A 20,644-nucleotide genomic window follows, 5' to 3' on the forward strand; every position below is an offset into this window, starting at 1 on the left:
TACCCTCTGCAGTTACACCCTTGGATTCCTCTTTTCTGAAAATAACAAAACAACTTGAAGAACCACCTTTGAAATAAATTAAACTTGGCCTTATACTTCGGGGTCGAGACGTTGACAATGCCTGAGCATAAGGAATTCCTATTAAACCAACACCTAAATCATTTTTGTTGCATGACTGATCAACAGGAATTCATTAGTGAAGTTCTGGTGTAAAGGAATTTTATTGCTCTGCAACTTCAATACTTATCCACAGTTATGTGCTTGTCCTATACGAACTGCTGCAGAGATCTTGACTCCAAAGAAATATTCACACAGTGCAGTTTTGGTGCAATTTTTTTTTTGGTGCAGCTTTTGAAGTCACATCCAGAAGTGGATTAAAAAAAAAAAAAGTAGAGTATTTGCTATATACTTCCCCTTTTCTGAGGGTATGTTCACACGGCAGCGTCCGTAACGGCCGAAATTATGGGGCTGTTTTCAGGAGAAAACAGCCCCGTCATTTCAGCCGTAACGGCATGTGCAGGCGCTTGAATGCCGCGTCCATTACGGACGTAACTGGAGCTGGTTTTCCATGGAAAACGGCTCCATTTACGTCTGAAAAAGTGACATGACACTTCTTTGGCGCGGGCGTCTATTTACGCGCCGTCTTTTGACAACGATGCGTAAATATACGCCTCGTGTGAACAGACAAACGTCAGCCCATTGCTTTCAATGGGCAGATGTTTGTCAACGCTTTCAAGCCGTATTTTCGGACGTAATTCCAGGCGTAAAACGCCCGAATTATGTCCGTAAATAAGCCGTGTGAACATACCCTTACTGCCACAATGACTGGTGCATTTTACAATTAGTTTAAAGACCTTTCTACGTTACCCAGAGTATGGGTCACAAGGGCAAACGCAGGATTTTTTAAGGGGGAGGTTTCCAAATGCATACTTTTTAAAGCAAGTTATTTTTGCCACGCTCCCGCAACCCTGTTTTTTACGTCACAGGGGTGTTTCTGGGCAACTGGAACCCTCCCTGCGCATAGTTGACAACAGTTCCAAATTTGCCAGGACTGTCCTGAAATTACAGAGGCAATCCCGGCAAATTACTGTACTGGACCGTGTCCCGGCATCTGGCGACTGTCATATTCAATTGTATCTGCGTCCCCAGGATGCATATACAATTGAATATTATGGCAGAGCAGAAAACGATCCGCTACCTGCTCTGCCATTTACTAGACTACGGGCCACATTAGGCCTGCAGTCTATAAGACGCAGGGACAGGATCCTTACACATACTGGCGTGATGACATCACTGGATCACGCCAGCCTACTCAAGGATCCTGTCTCGGCACCTAGTAGGCTGCAGGACTGAGGAGGCTGTGGAGCTCCGTTCTTCGCTGGAGCAGGGCAAGGTGAGTATAGTTTTTTTTTATTTGTTTGGGTGGTACCTGGGAATTATCTACAGGGGGAAAGTGGCACTATCTACAGTGGGATTATATATTTAAAAAAATAAATATATTTTAAAACTGGATATTTTTTAGGAAAGCGCTCCTCAATGAGAAGAAAAGGCAGGTAAGTGCTGGTAAGCTGATTTATTTGAGCAACATAGGATGGGCAACGCGTTTCAACGCAGGACATGCGTCTTCGTCAGGCCGAGAAATAGGTATCTATTTCTCGGCCTGACGAAGACGCATGTCCTGCGTTGAAACGCGTTGCCCATGGGTTTCCGTTTGCATCACCATTGATTTCAATGGTGACTGATCCGGTGCCCATGGTTTCAGTTTGTCTCAGTTGTGCAAGGGTTCCGTCATTTTGACGGAAACGGAAACCATTTGCACCGGATGCGTTACCATTGAAATCAATGGTGATGCAAACGGAAACCTATGGTTTCCATTTGTCTCAGTCAGGGTTCCATTCTGACGGGAAGCTCAGACGGAACGTTAGAACCGAATCCTGACGCAGATGTGAACGAAGCCTTACAGGAAAACTTATCTCAGCATGCTGCGCTATCATTTCTGGCAAAACAACGGACACCATAGAAAGCCATTTCAAGTCAATGGGGTCCGACGGGTGCTGTCGGCGTCCGCCATGTGACGAATACGTCAGCTTGAATTTAGTTTTTCTGTTCCTATGACGGCTCATGCATTACATAACTGTAGGTACTCCGTGAGGCACCGTATTCTCTGTATGTTAAAAAACTGTTATATGAATGCGAAGGAACACGACCGTTTTTTCTTGCCAATTCTCATGGAATTCCGCATTAAACCAGAGCAGGCTACCGCCACCGTATTACGGATCCGTACATCACGAAGCCATAATATAGTCGTATATGTGTGAAGTCATTAGAGTGAAATCTATTGTCGTCCTCCAGTGCGGATGTGACGCTTCCAACTGTGCTCAACACTACAGCAACGCCCTCAACATCCTTACAAATGGTTAAACGGTTAAAACGGTTAAAGCCAATGACGTCACCGATGTAAACAACCTCTCATGGGTTGCCATGGCGACGTTCTTCGCTGCGGACGCCAGGTGGCGTTTCTCCCGTCGGATGCACTCGGCGATCGGCTGTTGCTGCCTGTTTCCCCTCAGGCTGGCCAAGCGACATGTTAGGAAGGGAGCGGGCGGCGGCGGCGGTGTGTGCGCGGCGGGACCGAGCGAGACGAGCAACCCGCGCCTACAGGACTAGTATGAGCTCCTATTGAAGAGGAAAAAGCCACAGCACGGGCCCGTAAGCCGCCGCGGGGTTGGTGAAAAAGACGGTGACGGAGTTCAGGGCCGGGACAAGATGGCAGCAGCGGCCGCAGCGAGCTGAGCATGCAGAGGGGCCCCGCTCACTGCCTGACATGTCCGGCACAGCCCTGCACGCTGCACCTCCTCCTGCTCTATGAAGGTAATGAGGGTGCGGGCAGGGGACCGGGGACTGTGGAGCACGTACAGGGCATGGCCGGGAACAAGTCTGGTTGTGTCCGGAAACTTAAAGGGGAACTCCACTTTTATAGAAATTCTCCTGACGCAGCTGAAACCCCCACAATACCTGGAAGTGGGGTACAGTATGACACATTGAGGGTCCCGGACCCCCTTGTTGCTGGTTGAGCAGCCTTTAGATACCTATTAATGTTATGGCTTAAAATTGGAATTTCTTTTTTACAGTTTAATTTCCTATAAATGTCTATAATATATTAAAAGTATTATTTGCAAAGGGTCCTGGGACCCTCCAAAGCCCGTGGAGTACTGGATACCACTATGGGAAAAGTCCTGAGCCTCCTCAACGCCAACCTGTACACTTATTATTAATTTAATAGGAAAAAAAAAAAGTTATTGGTAAAAAAAATTGGCGCAGTCCCTGTATGATGGCCGCATGTTGGAGAACACAATCAGCCAATCGGCATTCAGCTCTAATTTCATCACTGTCAGGGATATATCCTAGTAATGCTGAAGGTGCTCCGTCACTTTGGGGAGCAGTGAGACCCCGAGTAAAAACCCTTCAATAGGGAATGTGTTGGGGGATGGGATAGACAATAGAGTACTAGTTGGGGGGAGGGAGGGGGTGGTTGGAGACATGTATAGGGTGATAACAAACCTGAAAAAACCAGTTGGAAGTGTACGTCGGACCCTTCCCATAGGGTTTCTTATAGGGTCTGAGGAGGAGGGGGGACAACTCGGCTACTATGTGTCAGTAGGAGTCGTCTGCCATAAGTTCCCACCTATATATAGAATTTTTAAGGGGTGAATGCAAAATGTAAGTACGATATGCTGCAAATAGTAGAGGGTTTTAGTTCAGAGATGGGGGGTCTACAGATATAAGTGCTGGGGAGGGTAATTGGCAACTTTTGGGAAAGTGGAATAACTAAAAAAATACAGCAATGGGTTGTAGAAAAACGAATAAGCTTTGGTCTATATAGGAATAAGGGTGGGGGGTCTGCAGACAGGGGATTGGCTTAGTGTTGTTCTTACATGGGACATGGTGTTCCCTTCTGCGTACATGTCTTCATGTAACAGAGCTGGAATTTGAGGGATGGTCCGAGAGTCAGACACTGGGATGGGGAATGGCTGGAGAGGGCGAGAGGTAGTGTTCTGTACATGCATTTATAATACAAAACTAGACTATGTTCACCCGCTCTGGATTTAATCGATATCGATGAGAGTCGCGCGGGTTATAATGTCCTAAACTCCATGTTGATTTTTTTTTTTTTTAAATCGTATTCACATTAGTGGTAGATTTTTTATTTTTTTTTTCCAGTGGGGAAAGTTTTTGCATTGAAATGAACTCCCCACAACTTGTCTCCATAATCCTCTAGATAGGAACGGACGGCGCGAATGTGATAGAGGTTTACTTGAGAATACTGAATATTCTTGTCCCCTCTTTACATCGTATGGGGCTGCATTTTTTTTACGTCTCTTGTATTCATCATGGATGGGCCACGTAATAACAGATCCAGCCTGTGCAAGGCTCTGCTTACATCCGTGGCGGAGGCTCCATTAGGAGCGTCTGTCGCAGATCCGGCAAAAATTACTGGAAACAATAGCGCGACGTGCTGCTCTACTGTTCCCGGTCAAGCCACAGACACGCCGACGGAAAACATTAAAGTCAATGTCCAACGGAACAGTTGCGTCTGGCATTCCGTTGTTCTGCTCCTCTGACGGAGGACGCAGATGTGAACAGAGCACGGACCGTAAATAAAGAAAAATAGGACGTGGCCTATTTTGTATGGAAGGTTTCTACGGCACGGTCACCTTCCCATAAACATACGGGGTGGTGTCCGTCGGCCATAGAAACTAATGGGTCCGTAATTACGGACGAAATCTACGCTCGTGTTCATGGGGTCTTAGAGAGCGTCATATTTTCGCTCCGTGTTCCTTCCGCTGGTGTCTTTGCCAAGAATGAGAATGGATTCCTGTGGAAGTAGAAGTCCGACTTCTCTCTCCAGGGATCGGTTCCTGTTTTCGGCTAGTAATATGCAGATGGGTCAAGAATATTTTGCTATATATATATTTCTATAGGAAACCGCATGTCAAAGAAAATATATAATCCCCCCCCCCCCCTCCCTGCTTAAGAATGTAGCATGTCCTATGATCGACGCACTACATAATACAAAGGGTAAGTGGGAATTTCATAAGTTTTCAGATCTGTCTTCTACAGGAGAATACAAACAAACCTTCACATCTGCGTTGGAGGCTGCATTAGGGGCCTCCATTGCAGATCCGGTCGAAAATGGCTGAAACTATTTGCAGCATGCTGTAAAATCAACGATCGAAACCCACAGAACTCATTAAATTCAATGGGTTCTGTCGGGCGCGGTGGTGTCCGTCGTACTACTAGTATTTTCGTCATCTGCTCCTCTGACGGAGCAGAACAACGGAAAGTCCAACACCGATGTGAACGAGGCCTTAAATAGTTACAGGAACTTTTTAAGAGAACCCCTTAAAAATACAGTAGTCGGTCTGCTCTCCATTTTGGTGTATAGCTGAATGCACTCTATTGCTTCCTGTTATCAGCCATGACCGGCTGACTGCATAGGATTAGCAGCAGGAAGTCCGGAAAAAGCTGTGACCCAATGATCAGTATTTATCTCGCATCTCCCCAGCTCTGACAATTTCCAGAAACCTTTCCATTACCCGCGTGAGTGACACAAACCGCAACTATTATAAGTTGACGAATTTAACGTACGGTGCTCCGTGTCCTTTAAAAAAAAAAAGGATTTATGGATTGGAATTCATTTATGGTCCATTTAAAGTGCGGCCGCTCCTGTCTGTTCCCCCAAATAAAAAATGACTAGGTTGGTCGTATGGTTGTGATGATGGTGCGTTTTTATTTCGTGCACGTCGCTGGAGCTGTGTCAACATGTTGTGGCCTGGTGCGTTCATGGAGGGTGGGGACGGGGAGGGCGTGAAAGAGGTGTCGGCGCAGGACTGCTGAGCCCATCACATTCCACAAACTTCCAGGGGCTCTATTCAGATTCACCAGCCGAGAGAGGAGAGCAGACCGGGGCGCTGCCCCATATAGACATGCACTCATCAGTTTTCCTTATCCGTCAGCCCTCCCCCCATTACATCCTGTTCCTCTCCACTTTGTGTATCCCCTTTCTCATTGTGAGTCCTCGCTCTCTTCCTCCAACATCTAAACACATCCCACAATTTTCCTGTTGCACAGAAAGAAAAAAAAAGTTCTAAGAAATTTTTTGGAAACTTTTTATTAGCCTTCTTCCTCTTTCTTTGCATCTTGCACACAGATTTTAGTTCTCGTGTAGAACTCTTTCTTCCAAACCACACTCCATAAATCCGCCCGACACCTCACGTAAATACACGGACATTTGTATTCTACTTCACAAGATCAGAAGAGAGGAGCTAACAGACGGCTAAGGTTTTTCAGCGTGTACGTTGGTTGATCCCTTTTGTTTTTTGGCCCCTCAGGAGGTTGTGAGAGGGTTAGTGGTAAGGACATTCTGTATATTCCGATGTAGGACACTGGGGTCTGGGACGTCACCGGCTTCATCTGGATGTGTATTAGTTGTTTTAAAGTGGAGACAGAATTAACTTGTGAAATCTTTCTATATTATGAATGTTGTTTGAACATGGAAGGGGATAAGCAGCTTTTATACACATCTAAGCCACTGATCTCCGTGAGATATTTAGGACCGGTTTATAAAGTGGTGTATCGCACTCCTGAACTCCACACGAACCGTTCTTGGTGGCCTCAGGCCTACGAGATTCTTGGACATCTTATAGTAGAGCTGGGCAATTAATTGAAAAATAATCAAAATTAATCTACGTCCTCTTGTGAATTTCGGTTGTATCAATAATTTTTTACGGTTTAAACTGTATCTGCATCTTCAGGACGCAGATGCAGTTGAATCCAATGGTAGAGCAGGGGACCATAAGGTCCCTGCTCTACCATTCGCTATGTATCGCTGGAAGCGAGGCAGTGAAGTCATCGCTCGCTGCCGCACAGACCAGAGGAGCAGAGGGATCTCCTCCACTCGTCGTTGGAACGGGGTTAGGTGAATATGTATATTATTTTATCAGGCACTAGTGGAGGCAGCTATGGGGACATTATACTGTGTGGGGTGCATATATGGGGGCATTATATGGTGTGAGGTCAGCTATAGGGGCATTACACTGTGTGAAGGCAGTTATGGGGGCATTATAATGTGTGGGGGCAGCAATGGGGCATTCTACTGTGTGGGGAGCACTATGAGGGCATTATACTGTGTGGGGGCAGTGTCAGGGGGTATATTATACACAGTAGTATACAGCAGGCTCGGGATAAATATGAATTAAATGGCATAGCATGCAAAAAGGGGTGTGGCCTAAATCAGTCAGTAATCGTAATTATGGTCACATGTTCAATTAATTGTGATTTTGATCTAGGTCGTAATAGCCCAGCCCTATCTTATAGACACCATTGTTTAAAAGGCCACTGTTTTAGGACACTTGCGCTTTACAGGGGTTGTCTCATCTCTTTAACCGTCTTAAATTAAAGCCGGCATGGCAATCATGGGTCCGGCTTCAGAAACTACCAGTCAGTAGGGAAAATGTAGTATTCTAAAAATCAAAAACGCAGCAAAACGCTGTGTATTTAAATCCAGCTTAAGGCAGGAGTGGATGCAGCTCGGAGAAGTGTCGGACTCTGTGTACATCTGCGTTTGGGTTTTCCGAACAACCGAAGCCGCCGGATCAGTCACATGACAGAAACCAACGGCGCCAACCCATTGACTTTAATGGGCTCCGCGGACGTCCGTCACTATGTCCATCGTGCTGCTCTATCTTGTGCTTGAAAATTGACGGAATCTGCAATGGAGGCCCCTAATGAATCCTCCGACGCAGATTTGGACAGAGCCGGAGTCCGTCCTTTATAGTTCCCATTCCTTTTGAATCCTGAATATGCCCATAATAAAAAAACAAAAGCGTAACCAAAAGGAATGTAAAAAAGTCATAAAAACAATTGAACTGCATGCCATGTTTTTTTTTTTTTACATGTGCTTTCAAAACGCAGAGGAAAAAGGTGTGTAAGGGAGGCCTAAACCCTTTACGGTGTTTTTGTGCCTTTTTTGTGGATATTTTTGTTACATTGTTTTTGTTTGGACTAAATAAACGAACAATCAACGCAGCAGAACTATATGTGGATGAGGCCGTTCTGCTGTGAACCTGCGGAGTCGATAAAACAGTCCAGACAGGAGATCTGTGCGAGGAGTCTGCCGCGTTTGCCGTCGTTGACAGGTGGTTGGTTGAAGGCTGTAATCCCGGCCCTGCCTCGCTTTAGTCTCCGCAGCCTCTGGAATGTTCAGCTACAAAGAGGAGGATATTGTGTAAGAAGGATGGGAGCGCCTTGACTCAATTACGGACTTAATTACAGTCACAATGAGCATTGTTTGGGTTGGTGTCAGATACATGCAGGGCCAAGTGGGGAATGCAATGTTTAGGTTGTCTGAATCTGTCTAAAAAAAAAAATGTCCACTTCCATAGAACTTTAATAAACACGGGACAGATAATTGGACTATCGGGAGGTCCCCCCCACCCCATGTATTTATTTAGTTTATTTCTTGTGTAACCTCGTTTGAGGTTATTGATGGAATTTGGAGGCTTGTCTAGGTAATTTATAGTAACATTATATGTTATTTATATTGTTTTATTGCATTAATGGGAGGAAATGGTATCAACCAACATTACATATTGTTCACTATTCTATAATTTATTTATTTTTTTACCTTCTCTAAGCCCTATGCACACTGGCAGTGAGCATGTACTACAATGCTACTAGGGAAAAAAGCGTCCGATAGAGCATGCCACCATTTTTATTCTGTTGGATTTGTATGGAATCCAACAGTAATAGAACCTCTGTATGAAATGGGAGGCAAACCAGGTACATTAGAGGGCTCATGACATCTATAGTAGCCCTACTATGGCTCCATACAAAAACCCAGCCATAACACTGCAATGTGCATAGGCCCATGGCCATATTGTGGCTCTGTACCACCTCGGAGTAGGCTTCTATGGGGCCAAACTATCAAAAGACATGTCAGAGTTTTGTTTCTGTTCAATTCATTAGTGGAGAATAACCCTAAAATATTGACAACACCGAGCACCATGCGGCGGCACACCAGAGTGCCTACACAATGTAGTACATGTGTATTCAGTAGATTCATAATTTTTTTGCGACTAAAAATCAGTTCTATTCATCTGAATGTGGTTTATTCAGCAAGTGCATGGATTTCTGCAAGTTCCATTTAGATGAATGGAAATTTCTGCCGCGTGTGACCGCATCCTGAGGCCTTGTTCACAAAGTGCAGATTTCGCAGGTATTTTTTTTTATTTTTTTTTTTTTTCAAGCCAGAACCTAAACAGAAGAAATATGTAAAGGAAGGCCTTAGTGTGTCCTCTCCTAGATCCAACTCTGGTTTTGGCTTAAAAAATTCATGCAAAATCTGCAGGAAATCTGCACTGTGTGAATAAAGCCTAAGGGTACCCACACGCCTAGCGTATCTTACTGCGAATTTCACCACTTCTATATTGAAAAGGGTAAAATCGGCACCATTCTCTGATTTCTGTACGAAAAATATTGGATGAGATTTCTCCATTTCTTATCCACATGGCTGGTGCTGAAATCCGCAGCATTTCCGTCCCTTGTGGACCCGGCCTAACTCATATTGGTACCTGGGTATTCAATATGTCACCCATCTTTTCCTGCAAATCCAGGTATTTATGCAGCGATCTGTTGTACGGGAGTCGGGAATAGCTAGGTTTGACACCAATTCCTCCTTAAAGGGAATGTGTCGCTAGAATTTTTTTTTGTTAAACAGTTCGTGTATACGTGATTGCACATTGTTTTAATTTTTTTAATTTTTTCTGAAGTCCGGAAATATTATAAATTAGATTATAATTTATGACATTTCCCTGTGCTGGTCACTAGATGGAGCAATTCCCAAAATTGCAGCATTGGCATGTGGTAAAGCAACCACATTGCTTTATGCTGCAAAATTTGAGAAGACACACTCGCTCTAGTGAGCTCACAGAATCCCCCCTCCCTTATCCTGGCTAGTGCCGGGAGAAACGAGGGGATTGAACGGTCTAACCTCCTACACTGTGTGTCGCCATTTTTTGAGCTAACACACAGTGTAGTAGGTTTACATACAGTAGTAAACACACAGTAAAACACGTACATACACAGAAATAACTTACCTGCTCGTGCCGCTCCCTCCCGTCCGTCTGCTCCCTCCGCTCCAAGTGCTTGCATTAGAACACAAGTCCGGAAGCCGCGACCGGAAGTAGTAATCTTCCAGTCCACAAGAAAATGTCGCCGGACGTCCCTCGGCCGAAGACCTTCCATTTGGACTGTGTGGGAGCGGTGCATGCGCTGTTCCCACACAGACCGCGTACGCTATAGTGGATGGAACGGCTCCCGTTCGCATTCTCTATGCGGATGTGTGTGCCGTATTCCATCACCGTATGTGTCGTTAATCGACACACACAGAGATGGAAAAAAAAATGGCAGCCCCCATAGAGAAGTAAAAGAAATAAAAACGTAAAAAGTACAACACAACAACAGAAATAAATACAATTTATTTAAATATCAAACTAAAACCAATAACATATAAAAGGACACTCGTCCTTTAAAGGGTAACTTAACATTCAACAATCTTCTGACTTGTCATGTCAGAAGTTTTGATTGGTGGGGGTCCGAGCACTGAGACCCCCACCAATCGCTAAAACGAAGCAGCAAAAGTCCTTGTGTGAGCGCTCAGCCACTTCGTTTCTGTTAGACTTTTCCTGGAAATCAATGTATCGGAGTACGGGCTCAATTGAAAATCAATGGGCCCGTACTCTGATACATCGGCTTCCCAGAGAAAGCCGAACAGAAACGAAGCGGCTAAACGCTCAGACGAGCACGCCTGCTGCTTCGTTTTAGAGATTGGTGGGGTTCTCAGTGCTCGGACCCCCACTGATCAAAACCTCTGACATGTCACTGTGACATATCAGAAGTTTGAATGTTTAGTTACCTTTTAATTATTAACTATGCCAGATTAAAAAAAACAACTCCCTCATTTTACATTTACTCGTATGTGCGTAATATGCAACATAGCAGAAGTGACATTAATGCAGAATGTATAACATGGCAGATAAGTTCTGAATCACGCACATATGATTGCCACAGCTCCTGCCTTCTTTATTCTAGAAACCTATCTTTCATATAGTACATAGCAGGCCATGATGCAGCACTGTCGACCTTTAGGGTATATTCAGATGTTGCAGTTAAAACCAAATTTAAAAAAAACATGCATTTTTAACAACATTTTAACCGCACCTGAACCGCAACGTCTGAATATACTCTCAGGGGCTTCTCTAGCAGTATGAAAACCTTTTATTTAGCAGAACACATTAAATGGTCAAACTTTGCAATGTAGTTTCTGCTCCATTTTGGTCTCATTTCATCAACTTTTAATGTGTAAAGTGCGGAGGTCACGACAAAAGTTGCAATCGACGTTTCTTTTTAGCTGCTGTTTTGGTGGAGCCATAATCTATGTTCATACAGCACTTAATTCGGTGTCTGACATTTTTTATTTTTTTTTCTCTCTGCTTGAATTCACCTGAATGGTTCCAGTAAACGATAAATCAAGCAGCCCCGTTCGGCTATGTTCACATGTAGCGTAATTGCTGTGGATTTTCCTTCTGGACTTGTGGTTGGAAAACCTGCAGCATATTACAGTAGCAGCAAAGTGGACGAGATTTGACAAATTATATCCACGCGCCTCGGAACGTTTCCATGCAGAAATTGATGGGTTCAATAGAGAAGTGAAAATACGCAACAAAGGGAAGATGTGTTTTTTTTTTTCCCCCTGCGGAATAGCTGCGTTTCCACATCAAAAATCACAAATAGAAGAAAAGCAAAACCCCTTTTTTTTTTTTCTACTTTTAGAATAAAAAAAAAATACCATACTTACCTCCGCTGGCGCTTTTATAGCAATGGTCCCTGTTCATCCCAGGAGGGCGGCCTAACACAGACCAGCCGGGGAAGCAGGGAGTGTTTGCCACTAGAGCGCCAGAGGAGTATTTTTGTTTTTTTCTTTAATCCTCTCTACTGTTCTCCACTGAAATGCTGCACCAAATCAATCACGATCGATCTGGTGTAGATTTACGGCCAGAATACCACGCAGAATCTGGGTTGGATTTGCTGCAAACTTTTCCTTAGAAAATACGACCTGTGTGAACATGACCTTAAACCTGAGAGCATCCCTTTATGGTGGACATGGTCTGCTCTCTTCAGGGTGTATTTGACTTCCGTGACCAGTAATCCCATTTTTAATGAATAAAGCCTCCTGGCCGCTATCCTGTATAGATAGATGCACAGCGTAACTGGCTGGCAACCATCAGTCAGGGTTTACTGCACTCCTTGTTGTGGCGAACAAAAGGCCACCTGCAAACCGATTATATAGCGTTGGGAGTGGTTGTAACATGTTGGGAGTGGTTGTAACATGTTTAATCCGCTTTTAAATCTTCTAAAATATATAAAGGCCTTACAATGGCTGTGTCTGCTTAGAAGGAAGGGGTTTCATAAAGAAATGGCCTTTAAATACCAGTTTTGATCAGTATTGATTCCAGGAGACCCCCTATAGATTGCAGTTATAGATGTAGCATGTTAAGCCCTTAATGACGGTCAATAGGCCTTTTAACGGAGGTAATTTAGGGGCTTTATTCTAGTGTGCAACCATTTTACAGCGCTGTAAAAGAAGTTTTTCTCAGGTGTTCTGTGCCGCCATGGAGTGGGTGTGCACGGCTGTCTGATCGCTTATGTCACGTTCCAATGACCAATACTGGAGGAACCTCGGATTAGGGACGTTTAAAGCTTCAATCGCCATGATGAAAGCGGTCTCCCTTTTCTTGATCGGGTCAACAGACTGCGATTGCAGCCTGTAGAATGTTAAGCGGCCAACCCCCGGGGCACTGTAACGGGGGCTGGTACCTAACATATGTTACTTGCGTCGAATATTAAGATAATTTAAAGCATACCTAACTTTATGAGACGACTTTTCAGTATAAGCTGTCGTGTGTGTGTGTGTGTGTGTGTGTGTGTGTGTGTACACACACGTTTGTGTACACGTGAGGAATAACACTATTTCTGTCCATCATATGACTTTTATTCTGCATTATTTTTGCATTTCTCCCCTCAGCAAGCTCTAATTCTCAGTTGTCTATTGGGTGGAGCGTAACAGCTGTAATCTCTTCTTCTTTACACAGCACACATATAAGAGGAGAATCCTGCTCTCCTATCTCTATCGCATATATAGAATTCTCTATAATATATATATATATATATATATGCTGCAGCATGGAGATTATATAGCCGTAATGAGCAGTGTAGCTGTGAATCCAGCGCTGGGGTGAGCTATAACTCTTCCCAGCAGCCTGTGCCTTCTCTGTCTGCTCCTGTTCCCCCCCCCCCCTCCCCATCCCTCTCTATAAACTTCTATGGGCATTGTTTCTCTCGAGCTCACTCTGTCTTTTCTCTCCCACTCCTGCTCTGCCCTTGCCAAAGACTTCTCTGGGCAGCAGCTTCTGTGTCTCTCACTCTGCCCTTCCCCCACTATAGACTTCTATGGCCATGCAGTTAACACCTCTTACACACGACCTAGTTTGGGCTGTGAAAAACGGTCCGTGTGTTGGCCGCAATTCCCGGCCCGACCGCGGTACAGGTGAACGGGACCCATGGCATCATAGACATTTTATGATGCTAAGAGTCTCTGCCTCCCCCACGGATCTGCTGTTCCATACTGAACAAAATTATACAGTACAGTACAGCAGTTCCGCGGGGAGGCAGAGACTCCAAGCATCATAAAATGTCTATGATGCCAGGAGTCTCGTTCACCTGTAGCGTGGTCGGGACGGGAAATCCAGTTGACACTCGAACTGTTTTTCATGGGCCGAATTCGGTTGTGTATAAGGATATGTTCACACAGTTTATTTTCAGGCCGTAAACACCCCTGAAAAACAGCTGAAAAAACGTAAGCTGAACGCCTCCAAATATCTGCCCATTGATTTCAAAGGGAAAAACTGCGTTTCGTTCCGACGGGGCGTTTTTTTTTTTACACGGCTGTAAAAAGAAGTGCATCACACTTCTTGAGCCGTTTTTGGAAACGTTTTTCATTGTGTCAAAAGAAAGACCGCTCCAAAAAAGGCCGCAAAAAAACGTTTGTGGTTTCAAAAAACGCTGAAAATCAGAGGCTGTTTTCCCTTGAAAACTGTTCCGTATTTTACAGCCGTTTTTCATTTTGCATGTGAACATACCTTAAGGCCTCATGCGCACGACCGTAGTGGTGTGCACGGGCCGTGACTTGCGGCTCAGATGGCCGCGGAGTGTTACCCGTGGCCGTCCGCAAATCACGGGTCGTGCACATTGCCGTGTGCATTAATTTAAATGAGCCTGGACCGCAAGATGCGGCCGTAATAAGACATGTCCGATCCTGGGCAATGCACAGACTGTGGAAACCACTGTCGTGTGCACGGGCCCGTTGAAATGAATGGTGTCGCAATTCACCTGCAGATTTGCGGGTGAATTGCGGCAGCAAAAATACGTTTGTGTGCCTGGGGCCGAAGAGGTGTAAGAGACACACCCACTTCCTGCAGCAGATTACAGGAAGGGAGACACCTAGTGGTAAGTTAATGACAAAGTTAAGATATTTCAGGTTTACTATTCGATTAGCATAAGTTGTTTAAAAAGTTAGTGTCCGTTTATAAATGGCTGAATAGAATATTAGGGGGGGGGGGGGATTGTATCTGCATGGAGATGGGTGGTATATAGCTAGGATATGCCACCAATGTCTAGTTGGCGGGGATCCGAACACTGAGACTAGCGCTAGGAAAGCAATGTGCCACTTCATCTCCTGGCAGCTCTCGTCAGCCCATTATGCCAACCACTTTACAGCTGCTCAGAAAAACAAGAAATGAAGGGGCGCGATGCATTCAGCAAGGCCCTATAGGAGTCTATAGATGCAGTACCTCTCCGAGCCTGTACAAAGCCACAATACAAAACCTCTCCCAGTCCCTATTCTCACTCAGCTTTGTGTCGCCAGTAACAGTACTGAGGATTCTGGTAGTTGTAGTCCTGATTCTGCTTGCATGTTTATTCTGACTTGGAGTTGATTCACACACAGAGCGGTCGTCTTTCAGTTATTTTCCATTTGTTTAGTTTTCACAGTCTGGTGCAGGTTGGATACACCTCATGCTTGTAAATGACAAATACAGCTCCGAGTCTCATCCCCTCCCTACACATTGCATAGTCTATTACTGACCTAGTACTTTATCGCTGCAATGTCATGTACATGGGGATCTAAGAAAATCCATCTACTTCCTCACGTGTCAATCAGTGATTTTTGTGATCACAATTCGCTGGAGGAAATGACCATTATTGATTTTTATGTTAATATTTTTATATTCATTTAATTATCTTTAAAACAACAAAGCATTTGCTGTAAAATCTCTTTAATGTCATTTCCTCTTAAGTCAGTGGAAAACCACAATATGATCATTGCTTGCGCGCTTTGAGCTAAACTATGTCACACGCGTGATCTTCATCCACCGAGTAATCGCCTACCCAGGGTTTTCTTGGTTCATATATGGATGTTTTTATGAGGAACCTGAGGTACTTTGTTTTATATACATGCAACTTGTGCAAATGAAATTTCTATGATCTAATGCAGAGGTGTCAAGTTTTGGCAAAGTGTCATTGTCATGTTGAGTCCCACAGAATTAAATGGAAATGGTCATTGTAGCACAGCTTTCTTCTTAGACTTCGTTCACATCTGTGTTGGGACACTGTTCGTTGGTTCCGTCGGAGCTTTTTATCAGGGGAACCCATGAACAGAAACCAAACGAAAACCATTTCAATGGTGACTGATTCCGTTCGTCACCGTTGTTTAAGGGTTCCGTCCTTTTGACGGAATCTATACCGTAGTCGACTGCGCTATTCATTCCGTCAAAATGATCGAACCCTTAAACAACTGTGACAAATGGAAACCATTTGCACCGAATCCGTCACCATTGAAATCAATGGTAATGCAAACGGAAACCTATGGTTTCCATTTCAGTTTGGATTCCATTCATTGGTTCCCCTGATGGAAAGCTCAGACGGAACCCCTGAACGGAGTCGAGATGAAGATGTGAACGAAGCCTTAGTGAGGAGGGACTTTTTAGTGACTCTGATTACTTGAAAGAGGTAAGAGGAACTTTGTAATGCTTTATTTACCCTTGTGGTGGCGCTATACTTGCTCCTGGATTCCCCCACAACCTACAGCTGATCGCTGGGGGTCCCAGTAGTGTGTCACCCTGAAACCTTTTTCTAACAAAAAAGGGACTGTCCAAATCCCTGTGGTCGTCTGTTTTCACCAGCCCCATAGACTTTGAATGAAGCGGCACCGAGCATGCCTGGCCTCTGTACCATTGAAACTCTCCCTAGCTGCTGTCTTTTGGCTGGGGTGAAAAATGCTAGAGGCTGAAATTCACTTTTAAGGGTACCCATACACATTAGATAGTCGGCTGGTCTGGGTTTGACAGACTTTTCACCTATTGTGTATGGAGCTGTTCCCACCTTCCCCCTGCAGCTGTTGGGAAATAGAAAAATCGGGCATGTTGGATTTCTACAAGAGATAAGCCGCTCCTAGAGGTGTCCGGCCGCGACTTTTTCCCCTCTCCCCAGTAAAAACACATGCAACCCCATCCAAGCGTCTGTGTGTGGGTTGGCCGGGGGGTAGTTGTCGGCTGAACGAGCGTTCGTCTAACAGCTAAACATTAAGATTAATATTGCTACGTATGTGTGACTTAGTAGTATGTTGGATAAGGCCTCATGCCCACTTCAGTTTTTTTCCGTCAGGGTGCTATCTGTTGTTTTAACTGATAGCACCCTGACACATTAATTTCAATGGGGCCATGCACACTTCAGTTGTTTTAACGGAACTGTGCGGCCGTTCCATCAAAAATAGGGCAGGTCCTACTCCTTCCCGATTTTGACGGAACCGTCTCGGCCTTTGCATTGATTTGGTCCGCACAGACTGCACACGGAAGCCATCCGTGTGCAGTCTGTGATTTACGGAACAGTCATTAGCGGACGTTTAACGGCACACGGAAGTGTGCATGAGGCCTTAGAGACGTGGTTCTCAACAAGTGTCTCCAGCCATTGCAAAACTACAACACCCAGTATTCCATAAGCTGTCAAGCCATGCTGGGAGTTGTAGTTTTACACGAGCTGAAGAGCCACTTGTTAGATACGTGTTACACCGCATAGTAAATATAAATAAAATATCCAATATATAAAGTTCTTCAACAATACTAGGGATCATAGCGTCCATTGCTTTATATTTTATTCTTCAGTTTATTCTGGAGTACATTTTAGATTTACATCCTCCTGATCCAATTTGCCTATTTTTGCAAGCCCCGCCAGTTATAACGTGATAGATCATCACGTGTGGCATCTGAAAAGCCTCGTTCATGTGACGGCTTCTTTACAAAGAGCCTCTGTTATCCCGTCCTTCACGAGAACAAGCAGATGTGGGAATCTTAAGTCTTAACATTGAGTTCTATGGGTCTGTATCCATGTTGTATGAATTTATGAACTTGGAATGGGACTGCGGTACAATATACGGTTGGGTAGATGCTTGAGGTATGAGCTCATGAACAAAACAAGTCACCATGGGTTGTCTATCTATGTAGGTCGACATAAATCCAGGAACTTCATAATGCAAACTTGAGCACTGTCAACTGGTACTTAGAGAAGAATAGTGTCATTGTCCTATGATTACTATACCAGGCATGGCGGTTTCCATCACAGATGACTACAGATTGTTTCCAGCACAATGAACTGACAAATTATAGTCTATACATTACAGCGAGGAGCAACAACTCCAGGTAGCCAAGGTGCCTCAACAAATGACACCTGGTGGGGAACACCATATGATGTAATAAGCATTTACCATAAAACGCCTCATCACCGACAACCTCTTCTATAAGAGACTTTATGAAGTATTACTTTGTGATGGAAAACCCTTTAATGTGAGAGCCCTCGTCTCTCAAGGTCTCCGGCAACAGCTGATTTTGACGGTGGGTCGGGAGAAGATTCGGCTGGCTGTAGATCTCCCCTGTAGTAATATGTGGACGCCCTGAGTTTGCAAGAGCCTCTAATGGTCGTGGCTTATAGATGGAGCTCCCTAGAGGCGGCCCCATCTCTGCCATATTAGGACATACGGATAGGGGTTGCCCTGATGACAGCAACCCCTTTGAGTAATAGACGTCCGTAATTCAGGATAGGACACGGGTATGTGCACTTGTCCACATGTCCTCACGTTTATTTACACCTCTGCGACTATCACCTTATTGGCATCTTGACTATTTAGCCACCCTTCATACTAGGCTATATTTAGTGGACACGTGTAAGTTCTCTATCTTTCGTGCTGTAAGTGCTATTCTTGTCGAGCAGGCTGGCGTGCACCGTACTGATAAGGTGTTTTGCCTACAGTCACATTGAAGATTTTGCTTATTTGTTTGTAGTTGGTAGAACAGTTTACGGTCCTTTATATTAGCTACATATTACAGTAATAATCCATCACTATCTGTCAGATATTCAAAGTGAACTTCTACAATAGGAGGATAGCTGGTTTGGTGTTGCGTAACTTTCTTCCTTTTAAAGGCTTTGTCACGTTTAGAAAACCTGTTTTCATATACCATATTACGGGATTACGAGTTAGTCCTCGTTCACACTACAGTATTTCGGTCAGTTTTTTTAATCCGTATTTGTAAAATAAATCTAGGAGTGGAACCTAAACAGAAAAAGTATAATGGAAAGATTTGTGCCTATTCTGTGTTTTTGACCTACTTTTAATTTTGGATACTGATGAAAATACTGCCGTGCGAAAGTGTCCTAAATAGAGGGGGGTTCTCTGTTCAGGATCCTCATCCCTTGGCGCGAGTGGTTACAAAGAGCGTCTCTCGCTCTGGAGGACCTATCCTGTCCTGCATTACACAGACCGCCTATTTATGTGAATGGGCACTGTGTAATGCTTAATTTCCCCTGTGGTGGTGCTGCAGGGACATTGAGTACTTACTGTGAAGTTTCCCCATAGGAAACATCTGATTGCTGGGTGTCCCAGCAGGAGGACACTTTTGTGATCAGCTTATTGTTAAGGGACCATTTCAACAAGTAGAGATTATTCAAAGCGGAGAACCTCTTTAACTAAAAATAAAGCAGAACTCCTTTAACATACACGATCAACTCCGACAAATAAGAGAATTGCAGGTGAATAATATTTTCTTGCCGATTGCCCATTTTAGCAGTTATTTCTATGATTGTCAAATATAAGAGATATCTGATCACCAAGACTGGCAGCTTTGATCGCCCAGTATACATGGAAGATCTTATGTCCCTAACCAACCGGAAAAACTTGTTACCCTTATGGCAAAAACCTGCGGCTGTCAGGTCATGCTGGGAGTTGTAGTTTTGCCACAGATTGGAGACCTCTGACTTAAACTTAAAGGGTAACTAAACTTTGAGAAAACTTTTGACATAGTCACTGACATGACTGATTAGTGGGGTTCGGAGTGCGGAGACCCCACCGATCGCTAAAATGAAACGTCAGAAGCGCTCGCATGATGGCTGCGCGGTATTGCCTGCAAAATTGTGCAGCCAATTACTATCAATGTGTATTCTCTGCCCAACGCTCGTGGGCATGTTTTTCGGCCACATATGTGTCTTCAGCCTTCAGGATATTACTTCATGTTTCTCCCTCCAGCTAGAATGAATTTCTGCTAATGCCAGCAACAGATTCATTGTATTTGCCTCTCTTGTGCACGGCCAAACTATTGTTGCTGCTGGGACTTGTTGTCCATCACCATGGGAGTAAACAGAGCCGTGTGCAGGAGTCTGTGTGGTCGCCACTATATGATGTTCAGTGCCAGCAATGCTTCTAGTGGAGAATAACTCCATAATACACAATGATTACAGAATATTTATTCTGTCTGATTTTGTATGGACAGTCAAATCTCGGTATGAAATTTCACATGCAGAGGAACTTTAAAGCCCCATATATTTCTGTGGATGCCAAATTACAGCTCCGTACAACTGTAAACCTGTGACGCTCAACCATAGGGTCTGCGGATGTCGCAGCAAGCGCTTGTGTAACGTCCCCCTTTATGCGATGCAGGGCTTTTATTGAACCCCGTTGTCCGTCATCCGTGTACTATAGAAATCTTCAAGCTAATGTGGATCTGCTATCATGAGAATGTGGTGAACTTGCTGTTACGTCAATGAAAGGTTTTATTATTTAGCTAGGCCACAAACCAGTCAAGTATGCCAGGGGCGGGGAGGTGCATAATAAAAATGTATTCTAAGACGGCACAGTAAAGAAATAAAAAAAAATAAACACAGCACACCCAGCTGTAGCCTGTTCATAGGGCAGATCTTCCCCCGGGTGATGAAAGGTGCCCTTTAATCACCAACAATTAGCTGGTACATCTGAGGGCCCTGATGTATGGAGGCTTCGTGTGCTCTTAGAAGTCACGTGGTTTTGTGCCAACAACAGCCCGGACTTCCAGGAAAGTCATCGTTGATTTCACTTCTCATCAGTTCTGTGAAGCGCGGTGGAAAATATTCTGCTAGCTAGAGGAAACTCTTGGTTATAGTATAACTT

The 20,644-nt window shown here is 44.4% G+C and overlaps 1 protein-coding gene across 1 annotated transcript in view; it reads left to right on the forward strand.

Moving 5' to 3' along the window:
* Positions 1-2,516: 2,516 nt before the first annotated feature.
* Positions 2,517-20,644, forward strand: part of HIPK3 (homeodomain interacting protein kinase 3) — an 87,096-nt gene continuing 68,968 nt past the window's right edge. The window contains exon 1 of the mRNA XM_075837776.1: positions 2,517-2,871. Within this exon, the coding sequence (XP_075693891.1) occupies positions 2,796-2,871 (76 nt within the window). The 5' untranslated portion in view covers positions 2,517-2,795. The remainder of the gene's footprint in view (positions 2,872-20,644) is intronic.

Source organism: Rhinoderma darwinii, chromosome 9 (genome assembly GCF_050947455.1).
Source record: "Rhinoderma darwinii isolate aRhiDar2 chromosome 9, aRhiDar2.hap1, whole genome shotgun sequence".
NCBI classification, from domain to species: domain Eukaryota; kingdom Metazoa; phylum Chordata; class Amphibia; order Anura; family Rhinodermatidae; genus Rhinoderma; species Rhinoderma darwinii.